Raw genomic sequence first — 27,771 nt, 5'->3', positions numbered from 1 at the left:
TGGGGGTGCTACTGAATGGGGATCTGCTGAACGAGGGTACTAATAAGCTGGGGATCTGTTGAATGAGGGTACGAATAAGTACGGGATCTGCTGAACAGGGGTACTAATGAGCTGAGGATCTGCTGAGTGGGGATACTGCTGAGACGAGGGTTCTACTGGGCCATTTTAAAACAAATAGAAAATCAACACTCACAGCATTTGCCAAGCTTCATTAAAATTTCAAAGAAACATAATCAAAGCATTAAAAACACATAAAAAAAAAAAAAACATTTTGAAGCGGTCGGCCATTTATGAGCCCTAAAAAGGTAGGTGAGGGGGCAATGCTGATGGCTAAACATTTTTTGAAAATGTTTAGGCTTTGTAACCACTTTAAGTTAAAGGTAAGACAAAAACAATTCCATAGCTCAACTCACCAACCAGTCTGCTGACCAACCAAATTAACCTGTCTAACCGTCTGGGATTTAGTAAGCACGCATTTGCAAACGCACAAGGGTGAATGAGTGACCATTTACTCATTGTACAATTGATCTTAAATAACATATTACACCCTCCAGAGGGCATCCCACTAAGATAAATACCTACATTTTTCACCTTAATGCATCCTATGCATTAAGGTGAAAAATGTAGGTATTTATCTTAGTGGGATGCACTCTGGAGGGTGTAATATGTTATTTAAGATCAATTGTACAATGAGTAAATGGTCACTCATTCACCCTTGTGCGCAAGCAAATGCTTGGATGTGCGGTGACACCAGGGGGCAGTATGCAAGCGCCTCCTGGCCACATAAATACCTTGTTCATGCTGAACAGCCCTCTGCGCCCATGTGAATGAGGCCTAACGTACTATATAAAATGTTAGTATAAGTTACAAAAAAAAGCACAGAAAATACTCATATTGCTGGCAATATATCTCAAAGGACAATACCTTCTTCTTCAAACGTATTTATAAAAGATTTGCCTTTATTACATTACATATCGTTTCTATTCTGTTGCCTATGTACAGAAATATCTGAAACTTATACTGCGTGTATAGTTTGAATTACGCTCTTAAAGAAGAATCACTACAAACACATGCCTATGGTTTCTGAAGGCTTAGATCTAAGCATAAATAATTAAAAATGTAGCCTCAATTGCTTTATCTGGAAGAGCTAACGATATGCAAATGAGCTAATCTGAAGCAGACCACCAGAGTGCTGTGGTAATAATCTGATGTATGTTAGTAAGTATGTATGAGCTGTGTTGTCTTCATAACTACCCAGCCACTGACAGATGACATTTCCAGGAGTAGGAGTGGACGTGATTCAGCTTCTTTCTATAATATATCATATGAGACAGGGCAGACGTTATCATTTTTTCACAGAAAAATTTGTTGTTGTTTTTTTTTAATGCAATTATTCTATGTTATTGTTTTTTTTTTTTATATGCATGTAGTGTAGCAGGTTTATTCTCCAATGTTCAACCCACATTATAACATAGATGTGTTAACTAAGCAACACTATCTACAATGTAAAAAGCAACGCAGGCAATCATTCATACCAGTGTTGAGCCTCATACACACGATCGGACTTCGTACAAACTTTCCCATGGACTTTTGTACAAAGGGCGTTGGCCGTAAGTTTGTATTGCATACACACGATCAGCCTTTTTAGGCAACAAACACGAATGTAATAATGTTTCAATGTACTGATGACACTTCAAAAGGGGACGTTCAATTACTCCAGCGCCACCTTTGGTCAACTTCTGTATTCTTGTCTGATCTTTTGCATTGGTTCTGAGCATGCGTGTTTGTACAAAAGTCCAATGGATTTGTGTACACACGATCGGACTTTGTTCCATCAGACTTATGTTGTCAAAAAGTTTGTCCGTTCGCACAGCCAACAAAAGTCCAATGCAAACCAAAAGAGTTTGTCCGATGGAGCGTACACGGATGTTGCTCCAAAACAGCTAATTTGCATGTTTGTTGTCAAAAAGTCCAATCGTGTGTAAGGGCCTTTAGGGCTTGTTCGCATGTGCCTTAGCCCTTGCCGTCCTCTAAAAAGCAATTCACGGTGGATCACTTTTCAGTGGAGTTTGATATGCAGTGAGGAGGTGATTTGTACCTACTCACCACCCATTTTAACCTTGTAAATGCAGGACAGCTGTGACACAAGTCAATGCACTTTAATGGGTCACTTTGGCAGCAGTACCGTCCGCTGAAAGTGACTTTTTTTTTCATTTTTTGCCTTCTTTAAATGGGCAGTTTGCAAGGTGGTAAAACTGTGACTCAACTGCCTGCTGGCCAACAGTGTGAACAAGCCCTTACTTCCTTCCCTGGTGGTTGTTAACAGCAAACTATCTAATGTTAAAAGCAGATATAAATCCAAAATATCAAAAATGTGTAGAACCAAAAATGCATTGCAAAATATGAAGCTATTTTATATTTTTAAAGTAAACTTTGAAAACTATTTTTTTTCATAGGGTTTTATAATAGTCACTTCATTGCTTGAAGTGACAAATCTAAATAGGTAGTTTTTAAAAATAAAGCTAAACAACAGCTACAAATTATACAGCTGTTAGAGTTTTTAGATGCAACATATTAAAATATAGCTTTTAGGTTTACATACACTTGTGGCTCATTTACACTTGTGGCTATTTTTACCTCCCCTTGGCTGCCTCCGCTAATTATTATTATTATTATTATTATTATAGAGGATTTATATAGCGCCGACAGTTTACACAGCACTTTACAACATTAGGGCAGACATTACAATACAATACAATTCAAGACAGGAAGAATCAGAGGGCAATGCACGTTAGAGCTTACATTAGCACAGCAGCTGGACAGGGTTATACACATGCCACAGCTAGGGTTGCCACCTGTCCAGGATTCACCTGGATAGTTCGGGTTTTGACTCTTGTATCCAGGTTTCAGGCAGGCTGAAACCCAGACACATTATTCAGACTGGGCTGTGGCTCCCCAATTAACCAAGATAGTCACACACAAATCTGTTGCCACCCGGTAGCTGTGGGCGGCTGTCTGGGGGCAGGGTGATCATGTCAGCAAGAGCATTTTGGCTACACCAACTGTTCGCTGTGGCATGCTATGCGCATCACATTACTACTCTCCTTGGAGCACCAAAAGTGCCCCAAGGTCACTAAAGTGTTTGTGTTTGGCTTGTGCCTTTCTTTGCAGCAAAAATAATACCCATGCCCTATTTGCTGGGCAATACCGCTCCTAAAGGTGGCCCATTCAGGTGGATGAGGCCGTCACACAATTTCAAGTCACACGCTAGGCTCAACATTGTGGAGCGATATTCCTATTTAAAGAAAAACACACTGCCACAAGTATAAACGAGCCCTTAAAGATTCACTAGGTGAGTTGCCTAGGTGAAGCCTTGGAAAAGATGGGAAGAGTGTCCAGAAAAAGTTAAATTTGCAGAAATGTATACAATACAAAGTGTCTACATTTAGCTAAGATATTAGATTTCATGGCTAGACATATATGTAGAGTTCTACTGCAAAGTCTTTGGAATCCCATAGGACAAACACTCCACTGGCCCCTGTAGAGAGAATTGTAAACACGTATGATACTTTCTGTGTTGAAGCTAATGCAAGTCAACTACATAGGCTGAATGGGAGAGATCTAACAACGTGGATGGAAAAATCTCTGTTATTGTATTGAGATAACCCGAGCACCTGCAGCTGTCTGAATACCTGAACAGTGACTGCATCTGATTCTTCACCCAACTCCTCAACTTTCAATTGAAGTTTGCCAACACGGCCACCTCAGATCAGCAGGAAACACACACAATTTGAGTTGTGTATGACCATCTTAAAGTGATTGTAAAGTCTTTTTTTTTTCTATAATAATAACAAACATGTTATATCTACCTCCCCTGTGCAGTGGATTTGCACAGAGCAGCCCAGATCCTCCTCATCTCGGGTCCATCTTTGCCACTCCTGGCCCCTCCCTCCTATCAAATACCAACACAGCACCTTGCTATGGGGGCACCCGAGCCGAGTCACAGCTCCCTGTGTCCATTCAGTCACAGTGCCGTGGTCCGGCCTGGCCCCCTCTCTCTCCTTATTGGCTAACTGACTTTGATTGACAGCAGCAGGAGCCAATGGTGTCGCTGCTATGTCTCAGCCAATCAGGAGGGAGCGTCTGAGACAGCTGAGACACTCGTGGACATTGCTGGACAGAGATTGATCAGGTAAGCATTAGGGGGCTGCACACAGAAGGCTTTTTCTCTTTTTTTATTTTAATGGTATAATTTTTTTTTGTTTACATACAAACAAACAAATACAAAAATGCATATGTAGTATTATGAGAGAAAACAGTGCTCAATCAATAATGAAATATAGTTACAAGGTATCCAGTCAATGAGTACAGATAAATAAAGGATTTTAATCAGTTGCGGCTGGTGCTCAAAATTTTTTGGGGGGGCACAAACAAACTGAAAAATTCTGAAAAAAAGACATCAATCACAGCCTCACTGTGCCATCAATTGCCACCACTGTACCATCAAAACGTAGCCACTGTGTCATCAAAACTCAGACATTATGTCATCAATCGCAGCCACTGTGTCATCAAAACGCAGCCACTGTGTCATAGATCGCAGCCACTGTGTCATCAAAACTCAGACATTATGTCATCAATCGCAGCCACTGTGTCATCAAAACGTAGCCACTGTGTCATAGATCGCAGCCACTGTGTCATCAAAACTCAGACACTATGTCATCAATCGCAGCCATTGTGTCATCAAAACTCAGACACTATGTCATCAATCGCAGCCACTGTGTCATCAAAACGCAGCCACTGTGTCATCAAAACTCAGACACTGTGTCATCAATTGCATGCCACTGTGTCATCAAAACTCAGACACTGTGTCATCAATCGCAGCCACTGTGTCATCAAAACGCAGCCACTGTGTCATCAATCGCAACCACTGTGTCATCAAAACTCAGACACTGTGTCATCAATCGCATGTCACTGTGTCATCAATCACAGCCACTGTGTCATCAAAACGCAGCCACTGTGTCATCAATCGCAACCACTGTGTCATCAAAACTCAGACACTGTTTCATCAATCACATGCCACTGTGTCATCAATCACAGCCACTGTGTCATCAATTGCAGCCACTGTCATCAAAACTCAGACACTGTGTCATCAATCGCATGTCACTGTGTCATCAATCACAGCCACTGTGTCATCAATCGCAGCCACTGTGTCATCAAAACGCAACCACTGTGTCATCAATCGCAGCCACTGTGTCATCAAAACGCAGTCACTGTGTCATCAATCACAGCCACTGTGTCATCAAAACGCAGCCACTGTGTCATCAAAACTCAGCCTCTGTGTCATCAAAATGCAGCCACTGTGTCATCACAACACAGCCACTGTGTCATTAAAATGCAGCCGCTTTGGCACAGTGGTCACTGGTTCAAATCCCAACCATGACACTACCTGCCTGGAGTTTGCATGTTCTCCCTGTGCCTGCATGGGTTTCCTCTGGGCACTCCGGTTTCCTCCCACAATCCAAAGACATGCAGGTAGGTTAATTGGCTTCTGTCCAAAATTGGCCCTAGTATATGAATGGGGACCTTGGATTGTGGGCTCCTTGAGAAGGTTGAACTGGATGGACTGGTGTCTTTATTCAACCTAACTAACTATGAAACTATGAACCTATTAAAACGCAGCCCCTGTCTCATTAAAATGCAACCACGGTGTCATTAAAACGCAGCCACTGATCCCAGACACATGATTGTCTCCTTAATAGCAGCCAGCATCTCTTTGAACAAGGGAAGAAGGGGGGAAAGTTATCAGAGAAGGATACTCACAGTGATTTAGGGGGCTGGAAGAGGATGCTGTATGTGCTAGGGGCCACTTTGGGAGCAGAGAGGATTTGTGCTAGGGGGGGTCTAATTTTATATTCAACCCCCCTTCTAGCACAAATCCTCTCTGCTCCCAAAGTGGCCCCTAACACATACGGCATCCTCTTCCAGCCCCCTAAATCACTGAATTTTCATATCCGAGTTAATTAGGGAGATTGGTCGATATGATTCACAGAGAAAATGGTCCTTGTGAGGTTTGGGGATAAGAACAATCAGCGCCTCAGACATAGAAAGCTGTAGCTGTAGCTGTCCTGTCTTCAGGGCATAGTTGTATACCCTGAGTAGATGTGGAATCAGTAGCTTATATTGCATATACCATTCTATGGGAAATCCGTCCAACCCTGGTGTCTTATTTGTAGCAAATGACTGGATGGCCTATTTCATCTGTCGTTAAGGGGGCATCTAGCAATGAAACCCTAGAATCCAGCAATTTTGGAAGGGAGATATCCTGCAAATAATCGTCTAGTTCCACAATAGCAGAGTGGGTCCTAGTGGAATATAGAGTGGAGTAAAATGTAACCAAAGCCTCCGCTACTTCCTTTGTTTGTTCCACTATTATGCCCTCTAAGTTCCTAATTCTGGGGATGGTGCATGGCTGATAGTCAGGCCTAGAAAGGTAAGCTAGGAGGCGACTGTTTTTGTCACCAAATTCAAAGAGTGGCTGATTTTGATATATCAGTTTTTTCTGGGTTAGTTCAAGTAGCACTATTTCTAACTCCCTGGCCTTATGTCACCAGACAGTGTGTTTCTCGGGTGCAGGGGATGCGGAATAGGCCTCCTCTGCCACTTGAAGCTCCCCTTCCACATCTGCCAGTCTGGACTGAGACGCCATGCAAGCCCACCCTATGGCCGCAGCAAATGAGCCACGCATGGTATCCTTGAAGGCATCCCAGACCACAAGGATGGACGCACTTTGTGCATTGGTGGCTCAGTGGAAACTCATATCCCCGATCTGTGACAGCCTGGTCCACTAGCCATAGCGGGCTCAGCCGCCACACCCAAAGGGTGGGAGATACTCCCAGAGCCAGGTCCATCAAGAGAGGAGAATGATCAGACTCCATCATAGGGAGTTATCTCACATCACTCACCATGCCAAGAAAATCAGAAGATAGCAGACATAAATCAATACATGACAATGTACCATGAGAATCAGATTGACAGGAATATTCCCTCCCATCCGCATGATTCCCCCTCCAGGCCTCTACTAGGTCATATTGGGTCAGATAAGTGCCTAGGGGAGTGGGGGGAACAGTAGAGCATCGAAATCTGTCAAGAGAGTTGTCAAGGACCGTATTATAATCTCCAGCTATCAATAAAGGGTATTCTGTAATTGCTAGGATGGCAGTGAGTACATGATTAAAGAATTGTTTAGTAAAGGGTGGTGGGGTATAAGGGCTAGTCACTGTATATGGTTTACAAAGGAGTTCTAATACCACAATTATGTAGCAGCCACCGAGTCTATCTTAATATGCTTAATAGTAACAGGAGCTGATTTATCTATGAAGATAGAAGTGCCCCTAGAGTACGCGGAATACGTGGAGTATAGGGTGTAAGCTATTTTCACCCTCTTGAGATCACACGTGGGTTTTGTCGTGCCAGTGAACGTTTAATCTTGGAGTTAAGCTCCCTAACATTCCATGAGATCACACGTAGTTTAGCCATAATCATACAACATATACCATAAAGAAGAATATTTCCTGCATTGCAGTGAAGCTAGCCATATGTTATAAACCTGTGGCCCAACTACCATGAGTCACTGAAAACACTGCATAGATGAGCAGGAGTAGCAGTTCTCTTACAGCTGTAGACTGGATACCATGGTGGTTGATCCTGCCAAAAACCATGGAGAAAAAAAGACACAGAAAATAATAGAAAAGGGAGGAACAGGTCCCAAAAATGAGAGAAGCATCCCTAGCCCTCCCGGCCCCCAACCCCAAACACTTGGGGGCTTTGATCCCAAAAACAAAACCATAGAGCATAGGGGACACGGTGTAGTCCCGTAATCAACAAACCGCGGTGGGTGGCGATAGAGTTTACAACAGTTGTGCTCTATCTGTGCCCACAGGGTAAATTATGGTAGATGACCCGGGCCCTACAGGGTATGACATTTACCTCAGTAGCATAATAGCAAGAAAATTATTGCGACTGTTATCCAGGAGTAGTCATGTCTGGTTAGTGGATGGCAGCAGAAAGTAATGGTTCATCAGGCACTTGGATGAATGGATGAGCGTTCTCAGTGAATAATAGGTCAGCAAGGAGGGGATCTCTGTTGCTGGCGTCACTGATCGGGAGGTCCCAAGTTATCCAACCAGTGGGCTGCTGATGATGATCCTCAGTTGTGCAGGATATAGCATGCTATAGGGTAGTTGGGGGTCTCGCAGTCTCCTTTTGATTGCCAGGAAAGTAGCCCTCTGTTTCTGCGTAGTCACTGAGAAATCAGGGCAGATAGTAATTCAATTGCCATTGAAGAATATATGGCCCTTTGTTCGGGCAGCCTAAGAAATGCTTCTCTGTCTCTGAAGTGTAGTAGTTTGATGAGCATGGCACGTGGCAGTGCCCCAATAGGTAAAGGGCATAGGGGAACTCTATGTGCTCGTTCTATGGCTAATAGTGGAGAGAAGGTGGAGGTGTCAAATGTGGATATCAGCCACTGCTTCATAAAAGCCTCAGGGGCCATGCCCTCTGAACCCTCCAGAAAGCCCAATAAAACGCAGATTATTATGCCTCAGGCGGTCCTCCATATCTGTTAACTTATCAGTGGTATATTCTTAAGTTTGGCATAATTACAGAGGCCTGTAAAGGACGGGTGTCATTCTGGTTTCAGGAAGCATAGATCTGATCTGATAGAGTCTATCTGAGCAGTAAGGGAAGTGTGGCTGTACTCAATAGCCTCCATGATCTGTGTGGGTTCTGCAGGTGTCAGCATGGTCAACACTGAGGGAGAGAGGAGCTGTGTCCTCAGGCTGTGAGAACAGCAGGGGATCATCAGGGCTAGAAGCAGTGGGGGTTTGTGACTCACCCTTCCCCGATTTGTGTTGCACTGCTGTGGATGAAGAGGAGGGCTTGCTGTGATCTCGTCCATGAGGCTAGCTGGCGCCATTTTGCTGTGGTTTACACAGGGAGAGCAGCGGACGGAATTTGGTGATTTCCTCCAGTGCGGGCTGTATTTAACCATCCTCGGATGTTCCCAGGGGTCTCAGAAGGGTAAGGCTGATGGGTTCCCACAGGAGCGATCGGGTCAGCAGGATCAAGCCAGGATAGGAGCAGGACAGACGGAGCTTAGGCAAGCTGCTTCGTCACATCCACACACATAGAATGCATTAGGATAAAAAAAAAACTTCTGATGTTACAATCACTTTAAGGTTTGTACTATAAATTTGTTTGTAGATACATTTTTGGATTATATGTAGCTACCTTTGGTTTTTTTTTTTGGCTGAATTTAGGTCAGGCCATGTTATTCTGTTAATGCAGACCTCAAATATTTATTGATGTGGTGTAAAGAGCAGTTTGGACCCTGTAACTGATGGGTCATGAAGAACAACAACTGTAGGCATAGCGTAGGCTCAGTTTACAAAACTTTACTACAAAGATAAGGATGTTTATTTTAAGCAATGTGACTGTAATTCTCAAATCTCATTAAACTCAGCTAACAATAACTGTCATTTATTTAAAGGATCTTTATTCTGGTCTCTTGACTGTGAATTGGGTCTTATATTTTAAATAGCCAGTTTTTTTTTTTATTTAAAAAATATTGAACCTAGAGTATAAGTAGAAGGAAAAGCTACATAATAAGCTACCTGATGAAGCAGAACTAAACTGTATCTGAGCACCACAACTAAAAACACTATTTAATACATTTTTAGCTCCAGCAGACATGAAAGTGTGCATAGGTGAGAGAACCCCTCCTCCCCTCCTCCAGATGAAAAAAAAACAAATGCCAATGGAGATTCCTGGGATGTATGACATCATTTTGGCCTAGGCTAGAAACCAGGAAGCAACTGAATAAATGTAAAAAACAAAAACATATTAACAAGTAAATATAATATACAGTACCTTCCTATCCATTTACTAATGTTAGCAGCATAAGGATTACAAATAGGTACTGTTTATTTAGAGTAAAGTTCTGCTTTAAATGTCAGTCAATGTCTTATAAATCGCCATGTGAATCCCTTTTTTATATGTTTTTCTATGTAGGCATGTGACCACAAAGCTCTGGATAGTTTGTATGTCCTGTGGAAGTCAACAATGCTCCTAAAATATTGCCCCACTGGTCACCATTTTATAATCCCATAATGTCCACACTCTCTGACCCTCATTTCCTTAGATTTGCAGTTTCTTCTCAAACATTACACATATTGAACATTATGTGCGGCCCCCTGGTGATGTAAGTGGCCACATTTTAGCTCATAAATTGACAACCACTGCCATAGAGCAATGACATCATCCCACTGGCATCCATATTGTTAACGGCATGGTCAGCTGGGAGAGAGATCATCCATCACCGGCCACAGAAAAAGAGGATCGAGCTGGAGCTTTGTGGTCATTTGACTGCATAGAAAAACTGTAGAAAGTGATATTTCCATTTCAGTTTATTGGAAAATGTCTGATGGGAGTATCAGAGAAGAATCTGAAGGTTTATGGAACTATAATAGTCTGAGATGACTCCTGCTCTGCTATTCCAAGAGCTGAGTTTCCTTCCCTAACTGATACATAAGGGCTCCACACAGCGTGACCTAACTACTCAACATACCCACTGCCACCTAAGGCTGGAACATTTTGAAACCTGCAAAGATCCTCCTCTCTTCTGGCAGTGAGGAGCTTCCACCTGCTGGCAGAAAAGTTCAACGAATGCCTAAGCTATAAATGCTATTTATGTAAAGCAAATGCCATTGTCCATATAGATGGCATATTTAAGATGAATAACCCACATCAGCAATTAGTTGGAATGAAACACTCTCTAGAGGCTCACATTCTGGGTTTAGGCGTTAGACCAAGACATGAGTTTAGACTGACTTTAGAGGTGATTTTATAGCACTTGTCTCTTAGAAATTTATTTAGCATTAATTAAAATCAACCTTTCAGGTTCTAAGCATTGTCCAATTTACCAAGCTGCTGAAGTGCAGGCACCTTGTACTAATAGCTACGTTACATTTCAGGTTGATTTCTGTGTCCTTCTGGTGCCCTAGGATTCCAGGCCCAAGACACATACAGGAACTTAAAGTGGCACAAGGTTTTTTTTTTTTTTACCTCCATACATTTTATGCATGAAGGTAAAAAACCTGTGTGCAGCAGCCTTCCCCCGGCTCCCCTTAATACTTGCCTGTGCCCCCTCTTGATCCAGAAAAGTCCACGAGAACCTTGTCTGTTCAGGGACTTGCACTTCTGATTGGCTTTTGGCGGGAGCATAAGCCATTGGCTCCCACTGCTGTCAATCACAGACAGTAAGCCAATCATGAGACAGAGGCGGTAGGGCCAAGCCCTGACTCCGTGTGTGAATGGACACACAGAGCTATGGCTCGGGACCATGCCTGCTTGGGTGCCCCTACAGCAAGCTGCTTGCAACCCAGGGGGCACTTGGAAAGAGGAAGAAGCCAGGAGCACCAGCATGGGACGCACAGGAGGAGAATCTAGGCTGCTCTGTGCAAAACCACTGCACTGAGCAGGTACGTTTAACATGTTTGTTATTTTAATGTAAAAAAAAATAGGGTTTAGTAACACTTTAACTTCTGCCATCATTAGGCTAAGTCCTCTGGCATCAGCCCTGCCCCCTCTATTATTTAACAATCTCAGGGAAGAGCCTTCATTGACTGCTAAGATTTTGGTAGTGGACTACTGAATGAATGGGTCTGTGCTTAAGAGGAGGAAGGGCTTAAAGCTGGACTCCAGGCACAAAAACCTTCATTTAAATATTTTTCTCAGTAGTCACAAATGATAACCATCCACGTTATGTGTGACACATGCCTTTACACACTGAGATATTACCTTGAAAAGTAGTGGTGCTGCACCGTGCTGTGGGAGCGGTCAGCAAGCTCCCTGCACCATGGCTGCCTGCAAAGAACTTCAAAAGAGGGCAGATACAAGACCAGTCACAATGTGCAAGATGAGAGAGCAGCAGTGACTGTTCTTTATTAAAGGGAACTTCTGAACAAAGCTTGAGTTTCATGCTGAATTACTGCACAGATCTGGAAAAAAAATTATCTAATGAGAATACACATATAGTTACATAGTTAATAAGGTTGAATAAGGACACCAGTCCATCCAGTTCAACCTGAGTGAGTGTCTACAATTGTCCCTATCCCTGTACATTGCTCACTCACATCAGTCCCTACCCTCAAGGATCCAACAATACAAGGTCCCCATTCACGTACTAGGGCCAATTTGGGACAGAAGCCAATTAACCTACCTGCATGTCTTTGGAGTATGGGAGGAAACCGGAGTACCCGGAGGAAACCCACACAGGCACAGGGAGAACATGCAAACTCCAGGCAGGTAGTGTCATGGTTGGGATTCAAACCAGCGACCCTTTTACTGCTAGGTGAGAGTGCTAAACACTACACCACTGTGCCGCCAATGTGTCTTTGTATTTAGACATTTTAGTTAGAATTAAAGGCTAAACTAGATGGTTTAACTGGTAGTTCCATCTATCAAAAAAACATTTTTTGGGAGGTAGAGCATGAGATTCCCCAGGACGTAGAGTCTAAGATCCAGCAGGTGTTCACCATGGCCACTAATGGTGGAAATGGACTTCGCTGCAACTGGCTCCCAGTTGTGGCCCCCCAGGGTCTCCCAGCTCATGCTCACGGTAGGCTACTGAAAGATAGAGAGGAAGCAGCAGAATGGGACAACAAGGGATAGTCAGGAAACAAGCCAAAATGTCAGGGCAACAAGCAGACAGGGATAGTCAAAGTACACGCCAAAGGTTAGGGTATGAAGCAGACAAGGATAGCCAAGAACAAGCCAAGGATGGTAAACAGAATCAGGCTTAGAACACATGGCAAGAAGCACACAGGAAGCCACACACACAATATTGCTCAGGCAAAGCAGGCTTGGAGAGCACGGTGTTAAATAGTGTATCCTGTAGAGGCTAAGTGTATCCTGTAGAGGGAAGCTTAGTTAACCATGTAGGTGTGAGAGTGTAGGCCCTAAGGCTGATAAACAGAACAGAGGTAAGCAGACAGACAGGGCATGAAAGTATTACTGCAGATTCATGACAATCCCATTACCATCAGGTGGCCAAATATGTTAAAAAAACACCCCTCAGTGTCTTCCTAAAAGCTGCCAGATACTGCCCCGAGTGGCTGATGTCCAGCGTTGTGACAGTTAACAGTAGGAGCTGCTAATGAAAAAAGTTGCACCACCTGCCTGCCCCTTCTGCTGTTTTACAGAACTGATAATACTAAACTCCCACAATGCATTATGTTCTGTGTATAGATAGAAAATGTCTTGTTATTAAACTGCTCCTCCTCCTTTTACAGAATTTCTGTGAATGGCAGAGAGAACAGAAGGAGCCGGGTTTCACAACTTTTCTCAGTAGTTGCTGCTGCTGTTAACCTTCATAGCACCAGAAGACAGCTGCTCAAACTTCAGCTTTAAAGGGCATTATAGATGATTAATAAAAAAAACACACATACTGACCTCTATGCTGAAACATTGGTGTGATGCTACATCTGTCCCACATCAGCTCAGAGACTGAGAACTGAGCGATCATATAACTTCTGATTGCTCAGTCTCTTCAGAGTGGAGAGCAGTGACTGTCAGTCACCACTCTCTGCTCTGCCTCTCAGATATCCTGACGAAGTTGCGGGGAGCGGAACAAAACATATGTTGATAGACCAGACCTAGAAACAGAAGGCTCTCCCCACATCCCCCGCAGCACCGCCCATCTTGGCCATAAGTTGGTCATGGAGATCCTCAGTGAAACTTAGTGACTTGTAATCTGTCCAGTGGTGTGGAAACTCTTGATTATCTCTCCCCCACCTGGCTACAACTCTGATCCACCCTGCTGTTACCTTTCAAAGGCTTTTCAAGGCTGTAATGGTTGACATGCTGGACATATCCTCCTTCCTTAATGGGAGTGTGCAATATCATGGCAAATGTGTCTAATTGGCACCCAGAGAGGAGTCAGCTGCACTGCATCAGCTGTTTAAACATACAACACTGCGCTGTCACTGCTACCCAGCCAGCAAATCACGATTCTGGGACTGGAAGACTCCAATCTACATCAAGCTCTTATTGGAGGAAGTGGGACTGTAAGTACTCTTTGTAACTGCAAGAGGAGCCAGCTGCACTGCATAAGCTGTTTAAATACACAGCACTGCGCTGTTACCACAAAGTCAGCAGATACACGATTCTGGGACTGGAGAACTCCAATCTACACCAAGCCCTTATCGGAGGAATAGGGACTGTGAGTACTCTTAGCAACTGCAGACCATATCAGCAGAAACATCTGAGGTACCCGGTGTGCTGGGACCTAGCTATGTACTGGCTGGATTGGATGCAATATAACATGCTCATTACACAAGTATTCTACTCACTGTGATTTTCAGTTTTCTACTGACTGTGTGACTTGAAGAGCTACATGTTTAAACATCAGTGTTGATTAGCCAAGTGTGTGGATCGAGTTGCCCAAAAAAGCAGTGCGTTGACATTTGAGTCCCAATTGCGGCATATACTCAAGGCTTGAACTTCCTCGGTTACCCATATTCTGGGAAGGTCCACATTGTCTACATGGGAACAATCATGCACATTGTGGATTGTCCTTTCCCTTGGAGACCTAGTATGGAGGTGCTCACCACATCCGCCCACTAAGGTTTAGGGTATAGAGCTCTCCGGGGATTCATAGATGTGGTTCTCCATTCAGCTGGCCAAGTGGTTGAGTGCAGGTGCAATATATAAGGGTAACATCTGGGGAGGCTGTGCCGTGGTAGTGGTTGCAGCCGTGCTGTCCCAGCTCCTAGGGGAGGTTTTAGGTAAGATCATTGGGGGCTAGGTATTAGTGAGGGGGGTTTTCATTAACCTTTTTTGGGGGCGGGGGGCATTGTTTTAGACGTGGGTTGGGCCCTGCAATTTAGAGAGTGACTGTGTTTTAGAGGGATACTGCACTTTATGGAGACGGCCACATTGTTCCACATGCACACCGCTTTGCTGTTTTATTCAATAAATTCATTCAGAGAGTATACCATTGGGTGTTCATGTTTTCTTTCTTTTTATTTGTATTTATATTTTTTTCACTAATATGTATTGTAAATTCACCCTACCCCTACTCAAGGGTGGCACTTCAATTCAATAATATCAGACTCCCAGTAAAATTGTATTATTAATTTTACATGCAGCACTTAGAGGCAGTGAGAGTTGTTTAAGTTCTGTGTGCTCTATGTCTCCCCTGCCTCCTCTCCTCTGTGCAGTCAGTCAGAAACCCATCTCCTTTGTCCAGAGTTTTGGGCAGGGGAAGGGGCCATCTATCCTACAACACTGCTTATGATCCACAGCATCAGTTTTAATGGTAACAAGTGCTATGTGCACAGGGTCCCTTGGGGGGTGGATTTAACAAGTTTTATTAACTACTAGTGAGACTTCTTCTTTAATGATATAATGATATTTATAGAACCACAATAATTTAATTTAAAAAACACATTGACCAATCTATTAGAATTTATGAAAATCCTAACAATGAACTTTACTTATTTTCTTAACTTTGGTCTGTTATATATACTATTGAAAGTGTTGTATATATGAGCTCAATAAGCCCAAAAAATACTTTTTGAATATGTTAGAGATTCAAAGCTATCCCATGCCCCATTCACACTACCTGTGTTACCTTACAGAGTCGAATTAGCCCTCCAAGTTGTTATCCTAGACAATTAGTCCCCAGGTTGTAAGAATAAGGGGAGTGGGGAGGGATTTAGTAGTTGTGGAGGGCTGAAACCACTCAGTTCACAAAAATTCTGCTGTTGTCAGTCCCCAACAGGACTTGGGATCTGAGGGCATTTCTAGTAGATCAAGGGGTATTTTTTCTGTGAATACAGGGGATCTAAAGGGATAAAACATGGAAAATTTTCATATATTTTAGAAATGTACTTTAATGAGTAGAGCTGCATTTATTTGTATCTGCGTGGAATTCAGCAATTAAAAGACTCTGTATTAAACTTTAATTATAATACAAATGATAACAGGATCTGTTTATATTTTCAGGTCTGAAATCTGGATACTACACCATGCCTCGACTCTCTAGCTCTGAGGATCAGTCGGAGGACACCAGCTCTCAGAAACCAGATGATGACTGGGCTAGCTCTGGGCTACCAGATAGAGAGGATGTCAGTGTCTGTACTGTTCCTGTGGAGCTTTCTAGCAGTCTGTGGCACTGTGACTCCATGCAGTCCTTGGTTATGGACTTCGGACCTTCGCTTACCGAGATCCTGGAAGGGATTAGCTTCTGTGATACTCCCAAGAAAACTGAGGGTGCCAGTGGCTTCAGTGATCCATTCATACCAACAACCAATGATGACCCGTTTCATCTTAACATAGCTACTAACATTGGCACAATGGAGGTAAACCAATCATATTGTGATATCCAGGTCCAAGAACCTAAAGGTCTTGCATGTTGGGAACCAGCAACCATACCCGAGGATATGGAGATGGATACAGACAGTGGAATCACTGGATCAGAACAAGGAAGCAGAGGAGTCACTGCTGATCTATGGGACTCTGGAGATGGTGATGGTGATGGTTCTGAAATTGAAATGTAGACGTTCTTGAAAATAAGGAACCTCTCAAAAGCTACCGAATCAGAACAAGGAAGGAGGGAGTCACTGCTGAACTATGAGTCTCTGGAGAATGCCGATGGTTCTGAAAAAGAAATGTAGACATTCTTCAAAATAAAGAACCTTTCTGAAATAAAAGGAACACTCTATAAATTATATTTTTCCATTTAACATGATTTTGAGCATGGACTCTTCCTTTGAAATGTAAAGTGTCCTTTCTTCACTCCACTTTAACCACATATGTTTATATTGGGTAGTTTTGAAGCATTCATGGAATACTAGGCTTCTATATTTATCATCATACATTGCATCCCTCTTATAATATTCTGAGCAGTGGAATTTGCAGTCACGCAAAATTTAATGCACTGCCTTCAATTGCCTCAGTGGAAAGTTCCATATTAATCCCATTTTCCATAATCTTTATCCTGCACGGTCCAAAATGATTAATGTTCTGGTGCAAATGACCTTCTAGTTATATTCATATGATGTGTTCTGGCCATGATTTCTTTGAAATGTTCACATCTAGACATTTTCAGATCACTCACTAAAATGTAAAAAAATGCACTGCTTCTCTTACTGTTAATTGTGCACTTGCTTAGTAACAGAGAGAAGCTTTGCACTTGAAAAGGGAAGGAGTGGGAGTAGAAATGATTTATACATTACAAAGGAAACCACTTGTGGAAAATCTTGGCTTTGGTTGACAAATAAGGACAGCACCCCTGATGACAATGAGCATTACAAAATCAGGAAGGTAATATTGAGACACGTAGAGCTGAAAGAAAAAGAAGAGAGAAAAAAACGGTATAGTTAAAAGCTATATTGTGTTCATAGTACATTTGCCATTGGACTTTTCTTAAAGGTTAAGGAACATTGTGAAAGAAGTTGTCCAGTATCATTAATTGGAGCTGCTAATGTACACTATGTTGTTTTTTTTTCACCACATAGCGATGTCTGCACCTTTATATGGTATGGTGGAAAGACATAATAAGTAGCACTAGATATGTTTTCATTTCTCTGCTACTTTTACTGGGTCCAGAAATATTAAAATCTATAGGTCCTCTGAGCATCCCACCAGAAATGCCAAAACCCTCAAATGATTGGCTTTTCATCCGCTATGCCTATCAGTGAATGTTAAACATCCTCTTCTTTGGGTAGCAATGTGAGCTTGTTTTTGACAGTTGAACTGCAGACTAACAGCTAAATGCATACCTGAAATTCATACATACATGTGAGCTGTCGTACCTGTAAAGAGATTTGTATTTTGTTAGAGTGATATAAAAGTTGTTTTTTTGTTAAAATAAATAAAAGTATACTTACCAGTTCTGTGCACAGAAAGGTCCCTTCCCTTCTGCCAGTCCCCCTCCTGCACGTGCCTTAGCCAGGCTATGTGCATCTATAGAAACACAAAGCACCGGTAATCCACACCCCCTCTCCATCCTCATAGGCGTTAGAGTAGCAGGAACCTATGACTCCCTCTGAAGTGTCTCCTGCAAGATCCAGAAACCCAGCGGTGCTGCTGCTGGGGCAACACTTGAACGGTTACTGGCATCAGGTGTTTAGGGATGGGGCTAGGAAAAGCATTTTTTACCTTAATGCAGAAAATGTATGTAAAGGTCAATTTAGATGTAAAGGTTAATAGTTGAATTTAGAACCACTTTAACCCAGTCTTAGTATCCAAAAAAGAAGTATACTTTGGCACATTCTAGACAATATGAATTCTAGATTTTTATTCAATGATCCTCAATTAGAAAACTATCAGTACAAAATATCAGTACATCGGCAAGCACTCTGCAAACAGGGCTGTGTCTGTGAATTTGATACAGTCCTGATGAAGAACAGGTTATTATGGGTATTCTTCATGCTCATTAGGTCAGCTGCTGTATGTGGAAAATCATGATCATTTCTTTGCAACATACATTTCTTAGGCCCCTTATACACGGGTGGACTGCCTCTATGGAGTGGTGGGTGTCAACTGACAGGTGTCCATTGACAACCACCAAAACCAATCCTATCCACTAAAAACAGACGAATGAGGATATGTCCCCCATCTGTTTTGGGGATCGGATGGCTGTTGGGAGTAAACAGACAGGCGGTCCGTTTACATCTGACCACCCATAAAGGTCAGCAGGCTGTGTCTTTATCCCTTCTGCATAAGTGGAGCAGACATGGACAAGCCATCCTCCTGCGGAGATCAGTGGGCAGATTCCCTGCCGAGCAGGCGGACTCTAAGCAGAGTTCACCCAATGTGCAAAGGGCCTTAGCTGGACCACAGGACTTACAACTTATGATACTTTGTAACTCTATAAAACATTGCTGTATTTATTAAACTGTACTTGTTTTATAGAGGTGAGCACATTTTGATATACCGTATTTGCCGGCGTATAAGGCGACTGGGCGTATAAGACGACCCCCTATTTTTCAAGTGAAAACATAGGTTTTGGGCAATACTCGTGGTATAAGACTACCCCCCTTCTGAGGCAACACCATTTTAAAAAAAACATTAGAACCATTAAAAAACACAAAGCAAGAATGCCAACTACTCATCCGCCATGCTGTGATATGTCATAAAGTAAATCAAACAATAATAACACAAACAGATCTGTGGAATGCCACAACTCTGGAAAGTCAAATTTTTCACTAACCAAACCTATACCACTTTTGGGTTACATTCTATGGGAATTGTCCACCAAAATGCATTTAATAACCTCATATGTCATATGTCCCAGATTTACCGGTCCCTCTTGGGTGCCTGGGACCTCAAAGGCAAACAGCAGGATGTATAGTAGTAGGAGATCAGTGAATGGATTTACCCAGGGAAGTATGGTGAGCGGTGTATTATTTTAATGAATACAACGCCTGCTTGGATTGGCAGAGGCTGTAGCATCATCAGCTCTTGCCTCTCTCTCTCTCTCTCAAAGCCAATCCGAGCAGGGTACTCTATGTTCATTAATAGAATACATCGCTCGCCGGTATTGGCTCAACGGCGTATACTGTTTGTAGCTGAAGCCACATACAGTATTAGCAGACATTTGGGTGCTGACATCCATCGGGCAGCATTGTATACCCGGCGTATAAGACGACCCCTGATTTTTGGGCATTCTTTTTAAGTGTAAAAGGTAGTCTTATACGCCAGAAAATACAGTATTGATAACAGTCTTATGTGCTAGACATCTTTGGCAGCATAGCCAGGTTTCTAAACTCACTTTGCTGCACTTTAATAGCACAGTGTACTTACCAACATATGGCCTGTCGATTTGACAGTGGAGAAGAATCACCTTACTGATAAAGTCATCGCTTTGTTCCTCCTGTCTGCAAGACTAAAGCAGTATTAAACCCAAAATGTGTTACATTGCAGCTTACCAATCAATAGATGTTGTGGTCGCATTCGTTTTCATTTTCAGGATTCTTTTCCTGTTTTCACCTGGTGATCTGGCCAGTAACATTCCTCCTGTATTTTCCTACACTCTGGACAGAGGAGCAACAGAGACACCTTTGGACAGCAGCATTGTCAGTCTGGGGGGGACATTTTCTAGCAGATTTACATACACTAACAAATTTTAGCCAAATTCCAGCTCACACTTTTTAAACAGTTAGAGCAAAGTTATTTTTTCTTTTTGGAATAAAGGTTTTACATAATATTCTTGTAAGCACCCCTGCCAGTGGTAAATAGTTGGCCCTCTAACTGCTACAATTGTAAGACAGCTTGCGCTGTTGATGTTGAATAGCACCAGACTTAGTGGCAGGATTGCCAGGTGAAAATAAAGGAAAGAAAGCCTAAAAAAGAAAATTAAATGCAGCCATCACACTTAAAAATTGGTAAGCTGCAAAATAATAAATGATTGCTTTTGGGATTAATAAATGATTGCTTTTGGGTTTAATATACCGCTTTAAGCTGCCCATATACCAGAAGAGTTTTGTTAGAAATTGTACATTTTCGTAAGGTCTTTTTTCAAATTGACATTTGTTTTCAACCAACGTGACGTGAAAATGACATATCTCTTTACAAGTAGTAACGGTTCATATGTTGAAAATTTTTCTCAAACAAAGTAATCTCTGTACATGTGTTTTTTGTTAGGGAAAAATCGTACAAATTGTAATGAAACCTGTTTAATACGCCTGGGATTGCATTCTAATAACTAGTCTGGATGAAAATATAAGGGCTTTGGAACTAAATTAATGGCTCAATGATGGCGAGGAAGAGTGCTCTGATTTTTCTATAAACTTTTGAAAGAAAATTTAACGACAGCTTTAAGAGGGTTAATAGATATTTTATTTTAGATTTGATCTGTCAGATAAACAAAATGTACCAGCAATAGATAGTATGTGAATGATACGTATGATAATTATAGAAGAAAACATACAGCTGGTGTGCAGTAAAATACCCTGAAATACCCTCTACACTTGCAGCTGGGGGACTTGCAGGCTTAAAGGGTAACTCCACTTTTATGTTGAAAAAAAAATAAAAATAGTAGGTAAAAAAAAAGATATTTCATGTACAATTGCTACACAAGCCATATTGTAATTGAATGTTATTCATCATTGCCTTACCTTTTTAATTTTCTGTGCTGTAATTGTCTGTAAAATTCAATGCAATATGGGAGCGTGGAGGTGTTCTGTACACCAAAAATGTCATGTTCTGCTTGTGTGATTGGCTCACTAATTTTCCCATAAGTCTACATGAAGATACAAGTCATATTTTAGGCTTCCTCTGCAACAAAAATGTATTTTTTCTCCCAAAGGCTTAATCAAATCTAAAGGGGTGCTGAAAAAGCAATGTTTCCTCGTTAGAGGACTGCAAGTGCATCAGCTGATTAAAAAAAAAAATGTCTCCCATTCAGAATTAGTATCCAAGAAAAATACAAACAGCTTTTTGTTCAGAGCAGAAACGGGTAGGAATCTGCAACAACGTTTGTTAAAATCCCTGCAGTGTATATTTACCACCCAGAGGGGATTGTTTTTTTCTCAACAAAAGTGCAATTACTCTTTAAGCTGCAAAGGCAACCATACAGTGGGTAAACTCATGCTGTGGCCCTCCTGTCACATTTGGTGGGCAGTACCACTACTGGTTCAAGTCATTAAGGCTCCGCCTCAATTACAAGCCAAATGCTAGGCATGGAAGACATGGTATTCCCAATGAAAAAGCTCATTTGGCTACCAAAAAAAAGAGGCATTCAGGAGGCAGCAGTGTCACGTTCAGAACACCAGTCATCTGCTCCCTTGCTGGTCTGTAAAAAAATAAAAAAAGAGTCACTATAGATTGCTTTTCACAGACTTGTTCAAGCCCAAACAAACTAATGACTTCACTAAAGATGCAGTGGCTGTCAGCACTGTATGAACTGTGTGTAGCCTCAGTTACATACAGTTTACTCCACTGTGTTCCTGCAGCTAGACATGAATGCCTCATCCCACTCTCAGAACAATATAGAATTAGGTTGAGCTCTGCTTAGCCAATCAGAACAACTTTTGCATTCTATGAATGAATACAAAGCTTCCTCTGTTTGGCTGAGTCAGAGATTGTGACTTCATCCGCCCACCTTTCTGCCTCCACCTGGAACGAAACTCTGCTCAGCCATTCACAGGAAGCTTTGTATTTTTTGTATGAATACAAAGCCTGCTCTGATTTACTGAGGTGGAGAGGCAGGTGAATGACATCTAAATCTCTGAATACAAAGCTTCTTCTGAATGGCCGAGCAGCGCTCAGCCCAAAACAATTTTGTTCCGGGAGTTCGAAAGCAAGTCCCGCTGCCAGAACTCCACTTAGTAAACTGTATGTAGTGGAGACTGACCAAGCTGGCCCAAATGAACTGTTTATACTTCAATAAAATATGGAGAGCAGTTTTAAAAACGAAACTGTCTTTTACTGATATGTAAATTTTACTTTTTATCAAAAGTCAGTAGCTTAGCCCTCATATTCATCTCAACCACTCCCCCTGGCCCCTATGTATACAGAGAGCAGTGAGGTATTACTATCACAGAAAGTGACAACCTGGCAGATTTAGCTTATGCAAGAATCATAATATCTAAAATTATTAGATCTGCACAGACTTATTTATAAATGCTTTAAATATTTATATATGCACCCTTATTTAGCTTTTTCTACACTGTCTGGCCTGCATTTTGACAGGGGTGAGAGGTCAACTGAGGTCTTCCATTTGCTACCTTGTTAATTGGCATCTGCTGCTATTGTTCCTGTCAGTCTGGATGTCAGAGTAATATTCAGTGAATGCAGTAGAGTTGACACCTAATTCTGACATTTAGCTATAGAAAGAGCCGCAAGGTGATGACTGAGATTGCTGGAGGGACTGGTAACAAAGAGATCAACTAAACACCTAAAAAATATTATTCTTCCTTTGTCTTCTTATTTAAGCCTTATTTGTATATCAGCTTTACTGTCCTTTTAATAGCAGCATACCAATGGTGTTTACTCCAGCAAGACCCATCAATCACAGTATTTATTGGGTTTTAGGAGGGATCTTGAAATATTAGCTTAAAGTGAATTTAAACCAAAGAACAAAAATGTAATATATCAGAACTTTCCAGTCTTAAGGTTGCTACTTTGGGATTCTATATTCAGGTTTTTATCGGCATATGTAACAAAAAGCATTTGCATATTTTAAAATCAAACAGTAGAAAATAGAAGCATTTTAGCCTCTGTTTGATCTATAACTGCCATGACGCTGCACATGTGATCATCTATAACATTGGCCATTTGGTAGTTTGAGGCCGCGTACACACGGGCGGACTGTTCGCCCAACTTTGTCCGCTGAACAGTGTTTCAGCGGACAGTCCGCTCGTGTGTGGGCTTCAGCGGACAGTTTCAGCGGACAGTCTGACGAACAAAGTTTTTCGGAATTCCCGTAAGACAGTCCGCTGAAACTTGGTTTGAGCGGACAGTCCGCTCGTGTGTAGGCTTGTTCGACAAACTAAGTTTCGCGCATGCTCAGAAAGGATTTACACGGCGAAGGTTGCATTGCAGTGTATTGGACGTCGAATTTTTCGTCCCGACGTACGTGCCGTTCACGTCATCGCGCACGGTTTCAGCGGACTGTTCGTTCATCGTGTGTGGTCAAGTCCGCTCATGCAAATTTTGAGCGGACTGTTTGTCGGATTGTTTGACAAACTAAGTTGGGCGAACAGTCCACCCGTGTGTACGCGGCCTGACAGTTTGATTGAGAGCACAAGCAAATGTGACAGCGTTTCCAGCATGTCGGGAATATAACTGTTTTTTTTAACTGTTAAATTGATGGGTTTGATTTTGCTTTTGGCCCTTTTACACTTGCGGACCATTTGTCAATTTTTCATCCATCTGTTGACGGATTAAAACGCACATCAATGCATCTCTATGGAAAAACGGATGTAAAAGGATGATCATCCATTTACATCAGTTTACATCTGTCAACATTCATTTTTCGAAACAGATCAAAGCCCTGTTTTTGTTCAGTTAAAAAAACAGAACGGGTCAAAAACGGATGTAAACAAACAAACGGTCAGTTTTTGCATCTTTTTTTGACATTGGTAGTAGAGGTAAAAAAACTGATGAGAAACAGGAAAAAATGAATGGAAACTGATGAAAAACTGATGTAAACGTCATCCTTTTATTCTTTAAAAAAACATGACTGAACTAATGAAATGAACGGTCCACATGTGTGAAATGGGCCTTAAGATTTCTATATGGCAAAAGACATTGGAATTTTGGTTCAGACAGGAAATTTTATTTAGGCTTTGGGACAAAAATGATAATGACGCATCTATACTAGACATGTGCACTGCCGAAAAATGTGTTTTTGTTTCAGTGTTTTTTGTTATTTTTTTCGTTTTTCGGATCATTCGTTATGAACACAATTCGTAAATTTGAAAATTCATAAATTTGAAAATAAGAAAGAAAATCTGAAAATTCAAAAGAATAACTAACTAATAATAACTAACTATTAAATTATAGGTATTGGAATTTCCTTTCAAATGTGGCTGTTAGTGAATGTAAAGAATACAAACTTATCTGAAGTTACGAATTATCCGAAATAACGAATGCTGCATCTAAAGAAATGGAACCAAAACAATTAATAATAAATAATAATAATAAAAAGTATTCATTATTATTATTGTTATTTATTATTATTAATTTGTTATGTTCCATTCGTTTAGATACGGCATTCGTTATTTCGGATTAATTCGTAACTTTGGATAAATCCATATTAGTTATGTTCACTAACAGCCAAATTTGAAAGGAATTCCAATATCTATAATTTAATAGTTAGTAATTGTTAAGTTAGTTAGTCATTATTTCAGATTTTGGAGTTTTCGAATTTACATATATTCGGAAAAATTCATTAAACGGGTTTTGGATATTTTCGAAATTTCTAATTTGTTGAAATTTGTTAAAAAAAACGAATTCGGTACGAATTGCACATGTCTAGAATTGTCACATGTCACTTAGTCTATACACTAATGCCTGACAAACATGTTACAATTGTATTATATGTTATCTGTACACGCAACCTTAGATTTATCAACAACTATTGCCTCGTTTTCACTGAGCAGAACGGTTTGGGTCGGTACAGTTTGGAAGGGTTAGAATGGTCCGGCCTATTCAGTTGAGCGTTTCCACTGCAGGTCGGACCACCAGGGGTCATACTGGGTTTAGAAAAAATGCCTTTGATGTGAGCATTGAGTTTTGACGTTTTTTCTGTCCAAAAATCAGTGGACTGTATTGTGTGATGCCAGTATCTCCACATTAACAGTACCGTACCATTTTCTATGGCCCCACATCTGAAGCAGGACCCAGAATGGTGCGGTATGGTTCGGTTGTATGGGCCGCTTTCATAATGGAAGCACACAAAATAGCATACTGTACTGAACCAAACCAAACCGATCCGCTCAGTGGAAACGAGGCATATCTAGCCTGATTGTAACGTGCATGTCCAGTTTTAGTATCTTTAGCTAACAAGAATTGAGTTCTGTTTCATAGAGAGCCAAATGTGAGTGTAAGTCCAGCCACATTTAAAGGTCCTTTCGCACGGGCACGCTCCACTTTGTTCAGCTGATGATCTGTGAACAGATCCCCTTCTCACTCAGAGCAAAACGGGAAAGATGTCACTTTTATGACATTCAAACTAGTTCCATTTTTTTGTCTGCATTATGACGGCAGGACTCCTGTTGAATCTTTGGGCTGCTAAATGTCGTTTACATAAGGCTTTGTCCGTTTACAGAAGGCTTTGTCCGTTTACAGAAGGCTATCTCTGATCTGTCACATTTAGGTCTGGAAAAATAGGAAGGGACACAGGGAGAACTTAGAGGTTGGCAGATTTTAAAAGCTACAAGTCCATTTACATCCACTTGCCCATATAGTTATATGAAAAAAGCAGGGACGTGTGGTGAGGTCAGTGGCTGGTGAGACACTGGCTAGTATCAGAGTCAGATACACACAAGTTACATACGCCACGAATGTTGGAATGAGAGCAATAATTCTAGCACTAAACCTCCTCTGTAACTCTAAACATGTAATCTGTGTCGCCTATGGAGATTTTTAAGTACTGAAGTTTGGCGCCATTCCACGAATGTGCGCAATTTTAGAGCGTGACATGTTAGGTATCTATTTACTTGGCATAACATCATCTTTCCCATTATACAAAAAAATAGGGTTATTGTTATTGCTTTTTTTGTTATTATTTATTTATTCATGAAACAGTTTTGTTCCCCTAAAAAATGCTTTGAAAAATTGCCGCGCAAATACCGTGTAACATAAAAAGTTGCAATGACCACCATTTTATTCCCTAGGGTGTCTGCTAAAACAATATATATAATGTTGGGGGGTCTGAGTAATTTTCTAGCAAAAAACTAATGATTTTTACATGTTGGAGAGAAGTGTCAGAATAGGCCTGGGTGGCAAGGGGTTAATTACCATAAGTAATATACACATTTTTATTATATATTGTTTTTATGGTAATTTACTATGTTTTCAGCTGTAGTCAAGCACGTGTTTTAATGGACAAATTACTGAAGTGTGAAGTTATAACTTCAAACCAGTAATTTCACAGTAAATAGATAAATAATAAATTATTATGTTATAACATATAGCATAATAATATATGATTTAGCTTGACTACAACAGTACCTTTTCAACAGCAGCAGATTCTCTTTCACCCTCTTAACTGTGTGAGAAAAACATGGGATTGTGGGTAAATCGTATACACATAAACACATGTTTTTTGCTTGTAGTTAAGAGGGCTGGGCTGGAAGGGTGCATTTGTCTTTTAGACACATGCCCCTTCTATGACACTGCAGTAAGAGGCGTGCCTCCACTGCAGCATTTTTATTGGACAGCTGAGGTTAATGGTACTTTACCATTGGTCTAAGACTCCAAGCTGTCCATTGAGCTCAGTGCCTCTGACAAGAAGTGAGGAGAGGCACTGTGAGCTCATCCTCTCAGTCTGCTGCAAACAGAGTATACCAGCTTGTATTTAAACTGGCAACTCTGTATGTAGCTTCTGACAGGCATGGAGCCCCGTATCTCTGGAACCATAGGTCATAGGAGAAATTACCAGTGGTGGGGTAGCACTTAGGCAACCTACTCCCCAAATTTAGGGTCGAGCTACAACCCTCAAAGCTCCATTTTCTTTTTTCTTACATTTTTTTTCTGCCTCCCCTGACTGCATGTCCATGGAAAAAAGTGACCTGATCAGAAAGTCTGTGTAAAAGGGGCCAAACTATTCAGTTTTAACATAGCTTGTCTGATTTTCTGTTGTGGTGTCCCTCACCCTGGACTGGACCTCCACAGTAATTTATAGAGAAAATAATACAAGATCTGGAAACCTGACGTTCAGTAGAATATATTATATCTATAGTGGGGGCAAACACAGCACTTACATATGTAGATCTCATCTCAGGGATCCTCAAGAGTTATGGAAAGCCAATGAGGCCATCAGGCATTTATTCAAAGTGAGAAGTTGGTTTTGGTTGAAAAAGCCTTAAAATCGTTTTTTTTTTTAATTCATCTTTCAATGAAAATTGAATATATCAGAACCAAAAAATGTGTATTTGAGGGGTGGGGGCAATATTTACTTGCTTATTGTTTATATCAAAACAGCAATCATTTTTACTTTTAACCAAGAATAAATGTTATCCTGTTAAAACATTGTAT

General features: G+C 41.3%; 1 protein-coding gene across 2 annotated transcripts in view; it reads left to right on the top strand.

Moving 5' to 3' along the window:
- CDC42EP1 (CDC42 effector protein 1) overlaps positions 1-27,763 on the top strand; it is a 97,980-nt gene extending 70,217 nt beyond the window's left edge. For both annotated transcript variants that reach the window (XM_077452239.1, XM_077452240.1), the window contains one exon: positions 16,066-27,763. In XM_077452239.1, coding sequence (XP_077308365.1) covers positions 16,066-16,619 — 554 coding nt within the window. In that variant the 3' untranslated portion in view covers positions 16,620-27,763. The remainder of the gene's footprint in view (positions 1-16,065) is intronic.
- The last annotated feature ends 8 nt before the right edge of the window (positions 27,764-27,771 follow it).

This window comes from Lithobates pipiens, unplaced genomic scaffold (genome assembly GCF_037356315.1).
Source record: "Lithobates pipiens isolate NorthernLeopardFrog02 unplaced genomic scaffold, aLitPip1_a1.2 Scaffold_23, whole genome shotgun sequence".
Taxonomy (NCBI): Eukaryota; Metazoa; Chordata; class Amphibia; order Anura; family Ranidae; genus Lithobates; species Lithobates pipiens.
The sequence above is the reverse complement of the archived record's forward strand: the minus strand, read 5'-3'. Positions and strand labels throughout refer to the sequence as shown.